This window comes from Amblyomma americanum, chromosome 8 (assembly GCF_052857255.1).
Source record: "Amblyomma americanum isolate KBUSLIRL-KWMA chromosome 8, ASM5285725v1, whole genome shotgun sequence".
Lineage (NCBI taxonomy): Eukaryota > Metazoa > Arthropoda > Arachnida > Ixodida > Ixodidae > Amblyomma > Amblyomma americanum.
The window spans coordinates 16,878,090-16,885,083 of record NC_135504.1 but is presented as its reverse complement, the minus strand read 5'-3'; the positions used below and the strand labels follow the sequence as shown (position 1 = coordinate 16,885,083).

The window sequence follows — 6,994 nt, the reverse complement described above, 5'->3', positions numbered from 1 at the left end:
CCGCGGGTGATAGTGAGAGAAGGAGGTTGACCTTTAATCTCTCGCAGTTTGCTTGATGTTGGCCTGATGTACAGGGGCGATGGAAAGAAATGCGAATAGAGCTGAGCCTATAGGCGTTCCGCCTTTCGCATTTCTTTCCAGCACACTTTTAGTCCGGTGTTAGGAAAAAGACGCCAGAGTCGTCCACGGTACATTCCATTACGACTCTCCCGTCTTTTTCTAACCACCCAGGTAAAAGCGCGATGAAAAAAAAAAAATCGAATAGCGGAGCGCGTTGTCGCCGCATTGTTCGCGTTTCTTTCCATTGCGATACGTACCTCTATGGAAGGCCTCATGCAGGTTATACGCGCACTACCTCTGGGACAGTGTTGGCGTTACTTCACGGTGTAAAAGCAAGTTCGCGTCTGTGACATACGTCCGGGACTTTATACCCCTTCAGTCGCGAATTATGACCCTTTCGGAGGAAAGCCTTCAAAAGTTCATGTTTTTGTATGGAACGTGCCTAGACGCAAAAAAAAAAATAATAATTCAGCCCTCCCTGATGAATAATTATGCAATTTCTGTCGGCCATTGATATCTCCATTTTATGACCATACAGTGCTTCCACGATGTTAGTGTTAGTTGCACATCTTTTGACTTCTTTCAGTATACGAAGCCACTATGCAAAACAAATAAGCTTATTTTAAGACTCTTGAAAATGGTGATGCGCGCAAAACACGCGAACGGGCGGTACAACACATGCGTTTTCCGAAGCCACACCGGCGCTTGCGTGACAAGCGGAGGCGCACATCTTAAAAACTGTTTCTGCGTTCATTTCGCTCAAGTCCAGCTTTCTTGAACATCAGCTGTGGAATATTGTAAGATATTTTTATGAACACAGTGATGGCGCAATGGCCTAATCTTCTGATCCGTAGTATTACCTTAGAAAAGCAATGGGGTCCATTTTTCACAATACATAAGAGAAAACTACAAACGCACCGTAGGAGTGGTGGGTGAGAGATCTGCGGACATTTGCCTCAAATTCATGTAAACTTCACTCAATTCACCTCGTTTTTATTCGCTAGATATTTATCTGACATTTTCAACACCTCATCGACGAGAAGCCACCATGTCCTGAGGATTTCGCCCTTTTATGCCTTCAAGTAGAGCTTTTCCCTCATACGATTGAAGTTTCAATTCCCCGTACGAGGCAACATCCGTTCATTATCATTAGAATAACTTTTGCAAGCCTGTTCCTATTTATTTTTATATTCGAGAAGTGTGCAATGAGGCATAAGTTGAGAAAGAGGGAAGGAATGCAGGAGATAAAGTTAAAAGAAGGTTTTATGGTTTATGGGAGTTTAACGTCCAAAAGCGACTCAGGCTATGAGAGACGCCGTAGTGAAGGGCTCCGGAAATTTCGACAATCTGGGGTTCTTTAACATGCACTGACATCGCACATAACACGGGCCTCTAGAATTTCGCCTCCATCGAAATTCGACCGCCGCGGCCAGGATCGAACCCACGTCTTTCGGGTCAGCAGCCGAGCGCCATAAGCACTGAGCCACCGCGGCGAGTGAAGGTTAGTTTCGCTGAGGTAGTCGCAAAGGTTGCCGATGGATTGGTTATGTTACATGATTGCTTCTTTTCCTCTTGGTAATGCTGTTTCTTAGTATTCTACCCCACTCCTGCAATAGCCTCGCTAGAGGCTGCAGTATGTATAAATAAATGAATAAATAAATAAATATTGATTGTTATGACGTAATCTTAAGATATGCGCAAAATTGCTTTAATAAACTACCCGTCGAAAAATCCGCTCGTCCAGAATGTCTTTGTACGTCCGTGGCTTAAAATGGTTCCCCGTCGCTATCGCATAGGGTTCAGAATATAGTATGCGCCAGCCATAATAATAATAATTGGTTTTGGGGGGGAAAGGAAATGGCGCAGTATCTGTCTCATACATCGTTGGACACCTGAACCGCGCCGTAAGGGAAGGGATAAAGGAGGGAGTGAAAGAAGAAAGGAAGAAAGAGGTGCCATAGGGGAGGGCTCCGAAATAATTTCGACCACCTGGGGATCTTTAACGTGCACTGACATCGCACAGCACACGGACGCCTTAGCGTTTTGCCTCCATAAAAGCGCAGCCGCCGCGGTCGGTTTCGAACCCGGGAACTCCGGATCAGTAGCCGAGCGCCCTAACCACTGAGCCACGGCGGCGGTTGTGCGCCAGCCATTGGCGGCACATTCCCGCAACAGCGGGCAGAGCGAGAAGAGGAGAAAGAAGCAGCAAGGTCTCGCGACGCGCCAGCCATAGAGTTCAGGACCAGAGACTCGGGTACAGTAGCGGTCGCGGCTGAAGTCCCGAGAAGATGCGTCCGCCAGCAATGCCACCCACGGCTGCACTTCCCACCGCCGCCCGTGGCCCGGTTCTGGTGTCCCCGAAGTCGATGGTCGATGAAGGCGGCCCACTGACTCCGCTGGTCCCGAAGCGTGAGTGCTGCGCCGTGTACACGACTCGCCGCGGTGGGGTTCCGCTGCTGGGCACAGTCGCGGGTTCGATCCCCACAGCGTCTACTGTATTTCAGTGGAGTCGAAATGCCAGGGCGCTCGTGTGCTGGGCGATGTCAGTGCACGTTCAGGAATGAACCTCTAATGGCCGAAATTATTCTGGAGCCCTTCACCACGACGCGACCTTTCTTGCTTTTTTTTGACCACACCCTCCTACCTCCCTTCCCTCATGTCCCGATTCGGGCCCACGGAAGTAACAGGGGCTTACCTTTCATCATAATTATTATCTTGAATAGTAAGCTGTGTGCCAAGAGTTGCACATAAAACTCGCACATAACAAGAACTCGAGCACCACAATAAGTAGAACACCCAAGCCACAGCGAATAACTTGAAGCCGAACTCAACATGGACTCCCCTCTTACGTGACTGTTTCGTGTCACGTGTCCGCATTTGTTACGGAGTACGTTGTTCGCTCTATGTGCCAGTGATAGTCAACAAAATTACAGGTAGTGTTTGCCCCATAAGCTATACATGAAACCAAGCAAAAAAAGAATTGTTCAGTAGATGACATTTTTGTTCGTATTCTCGCATAAAGATCAGCGAAGTATATTGTATAAACAGTGCAGTATCAGTGCTCCGGACGGTTATAAACTTATAGCTTTAGTTTCAGTCTAGCAGGGTCAATAAACTTTTCATTGTGTGATTGCCCCTTAAAATCTCCTATAAAAATGAGGGTGCAAGATAGAGGATCCAAGAGGCCATCTAAACCCACGTATTACAGAGCGGCTCTTATCCGATGATGGTCAACACATCACGTGACTGCGAGTTTGTCACTGTGGCTGAATGCGCGCGGTTTCCCGAGGCCAGGCTACACTGCAACTCAACAGCAAACGGTGATCACGGAGTCCTTTTCGGTTGTGACGTCAGGAGTTTGAATCGAGCGGCGGGAAAATTTTGAAAATTTTCCCGGCAATAAATGCGTGTAATTTTTTTTTATGCTGAACAAACTGAGCCAGAAAGAACAATACAATCGGCTTATATTACTAAGAGCCAAAAATTGGAGATTTCCCTCACGGCACTCTAAGCCTAAACTGACCACTTATAAACCGTGTCAGATTACACGCCTGCCTGGCATTTGCGTTCAAGTCCACGAATGGCATTATAGCAGGCACACGTGTACTGTGCTCTCGTTCTCATTAACTAAATTGTATTATTACTATTATTATAATGGGCGCTTTCTTGCATGGTCGTCCAGCCCCGCCAGTACCACCTCGAACTCCGGGAGCTCAAGGCGCCGAGCAGGGTGGCGCAGCGGGAGGCGGTGGTGCCATGGCGGGAGGCAGCTGGGGAGGGGGCATCAGTCCGGGCTCCCTGGAAGGAGTCTCCACCATCCGCATGTGCCTGTACGGCATGGGCATGATGGTCGCGATGTTCCTACTCTTCGGCATCTACGTCTACGCCATGATCGACGGTATGTCTGCCCGAACTGCTAGACAAATAATCAAAAACGTGATCATCCCTTTATACCAAGCTGGTGGCAACTGTAGGTGCCTTCATCCAATTCTGTAAGGCGACTCAAATCCCTTGTGCCAATTATCTTCTCTATCGCTGAACTAAAGACAGATTTAAGGAACGGGGTACCGCTCTCTCCCCACCCTCCATAACCGTCCGTTTCAGTAGACATCCGCACACATATATGCCATGCTTGGAATGCAGCATCTCACTTTGCTGCACCTATCTTCTAAATCTCCATTCGCTTGTTTTCCGAAAATTGACCACACCCTCGCCATTTTACAGCGACAACTGTTATAGGCGCATTTCCAGTTCTGCGGTGTTGCCGCACTGGTCAGCATGCAGTGATGACATCACTGCAACTCCCCACTCTGAGAGCCCCGATCACAGTGACAACCAGTACTGGTGGCAGCGTAGCTAAAGGGACCCCGAAATGATTTCGATGGGCACATTCTAGTGCAACAGATCTGTAGAGGTGGTCTTTGTGGATATTCGAGTGAAATTTGAATGAAAGCTCTGCGTGGACCCCATGATTTAGAAATATCAGAAAAATTGGCAGTGGGTTAGCTTGGCTATGCCAGGGTATACGTAACGAGAGGTACGTTCCCCTGGATGAGCTTGTCTTTCGGAAACTCGAATGGTGTGATCAGTCACACGACGGGCCTTCACATCCTCTTCGGTTGGTGCCCGTTGATTGACGCCTTCCATAGCTCCATCTCAGCGGCGAAGCGCCGTCTATTGCGCTCTGAAGTCTGGCACCTCCGTTTGGCAAGCCGTTTCTCTCTGTTCGGGCGTCTCCGCTGCTCTCTTCGCCTTCTGACGCTAATTCTCTCTTTGCTGAGTAGCCAAATGCCAGGCGACAACTTCAGGATCAAAAGTGTTAACGTTCTCTTGTCTATACCGCCGCTTAGCAGCGGCTGGACTCTCCTTCTCTGCATGAAAGTCAAACGTGATACAGACGCCCATTACATCTCCGTCTTTTATACGCAATGCTTTGCATGTGACATGTGGTTCGGGTGATAAAGCAGCGTGCGGCAAGGCGGCGACGAAGAACGCGGCGCAGCCGTGGGGTCTGTCTGGTTACTATGGCATCAGTGCATGCGCACAACTGCTCATCCGCATGACGTCACGCTCGGCTTCGACGGCGAAGTGCATGCCGCACCTTGCTCCTCTACGGTTGCCACGGTAACGGCGCATGCGCACAACTGGCCTCTCCCATGTACCGCGAAATGCTCGACTGGTAGCCCAGTGCAGCTCCAGCTGCAAAATCGCTGCTCGCTGTAGCTCACAACCGATTAGGGCAACACACCTCACCACATGTCCCCTACCCCGATGATGTCAGTGGGCAAATTGGGCGAGCTGAAGGCTGACCCTCCAATTCGGCCCCTCTGCCTTCTCTCACTCCCTCACGGCACGGCTGAGGTGTCCACGAAGAGAGACAGGCTGTTTCCTGAAACAATCTTTATAGGGCTCATACATTTTGCAGGTCTCATTCATGATTGTTTCGAACGCCGCCATTTCCAGTTCATACTCTGGTTCACATGGCAGTTTCCCCGGGCCTGATCGGGACCGAGTGACGTTTGCTTGTGGGCGTGACTGCTTGCGAAGCCAGCTGCAACCAGACACTTGTACTATTATAGGCGAAACGTAACCAACAGATATTCGCCAGTTAACGCGATTCACGTATTTTCCGAAGTCAGTCACTACTGGTGCCAGCACACTGTAAAGAGCCTGCAGAACTCAAAAAGCCTGTTGAGTATTACTGGCAGGCTTTCCCGAAACACTCGCCACAGTTCCCAAGTGACTAGTCCATCGAATGTTGTTGCCTCATGCGTGGATGGTAGTCTCCAATCGACATCTGACAAGGTACAATTCACTGCAGATTATTAAAGTGCATTCAAGATTCCCTCTGGTTTATAATAAAAGTGATAGACATAACTCTTCAGGTTTTGCAAACCTCGAGAGAAGATTAATTGCTAATGATTTCCAAAGGTTTATAGCTAGATGTGGTGTACTCTATTTTGTGCAGAGTCCGACATCACCAGGTCTGTTCCCCCAGGTGACTACTTGCCAGGTATGGGAGATGGTAACAAGTTCTGAAAACAGATTGAAAACCTGCAGCCCCGGATGACTGTGATGAGATCACAAGCACATCACAGTTTCACAAAGTGGGAAGATATTGCTGGGGCAGCAGGGAGGGGTTTGAGACCCGCAGGGCAAGTGGCGAGGGGTTTTTGTGCTTGTGGGTACACCCAGTCTCGAGGCTGCAGCTAAGAGCTTGTAGCGTACGAAGTGCGCTTGTGACTATTAGTACGCACCATACAAACTGCTGCGACGTTATAATTTCATGTTTGAAAATTTGTTCCCCTGTTACCCCTGCTGGCATACATCAACAGGTGCCACTGCTGAACTGTTAGGCAAGCCATCACTGAACTGATATGTGCAACGCTGTACAGGCAACTAGTTGCAGTGGAGATTAAATTATATCAGGTGTTGCCATCAAACACACGGTGTGAAAGGCAAAAGGACATACGAAACATTGCCCAGACAGCCAAGCAATATAACTGAGTTATCGGGTGTTTTTTAAGTTGTACGTGAAGTCATCATTGGCTGACCCCACTGGTGCATATTCCCTCAATGCCTTTGTAATCCTCCTGGCACTACCTTCCTTTGGTTCTCGAAACGACCTGACAATCAAGTGAAACTGACTACAGCAGAACTGGACAAAGAGAAATAAAAGGCAGGCAGTCACTGCAGATTCTATGGTGCGTAGCCCCAAATGCCATTTTGCGTTGCGACCAAGAGCTGCGCTGCTGCGAGCTGCACGTGATGTAGGCTAGGTGCAAAGACTGAGGAATATCCGAAGACATGGCTGCTGATGTACCAAGAAGGAAGCAAGGACACCCATCTTCACGGATACGCAACTTCGGAAAACTCGGTCAAGGCAGAGGACATCAAAATCCTGTGGTAAGCACAATGCAAAATCCCTGGAGGC

At 48.9% G+C, this 6,994-nt stretch overlaps 1 protein-coding gene across 1 annotated transcript; it reads left to right on the top strand.

Annotated features, from left to right (window-relative positions):
- Nucleotides 1-2,293: 2,293 nt before the first annotated feature.
- LOC144100999 (uncharacterized) lies at nt 2,294-6,966 on the top strand. Its single transcript, XM_077633975.1, has 3 exons — nt 2,294-2,469; nt 3,743-3,958; nt 6,029-6,966. The coding sequence occupies exons 1-3, from the start codon at nt 2,349-2,351 to the stop codon at nt 6,097-6,099; spliced, it is 408 nt and encodes a 135-aa protein (XP_077490101.1). The 5' UTR covers nt 2,294-2,348; the 3' UTR covers nt 6,100-6,966.
- Nucleotides 6,967-6,994: the final 28 nt, after the last annotated feature.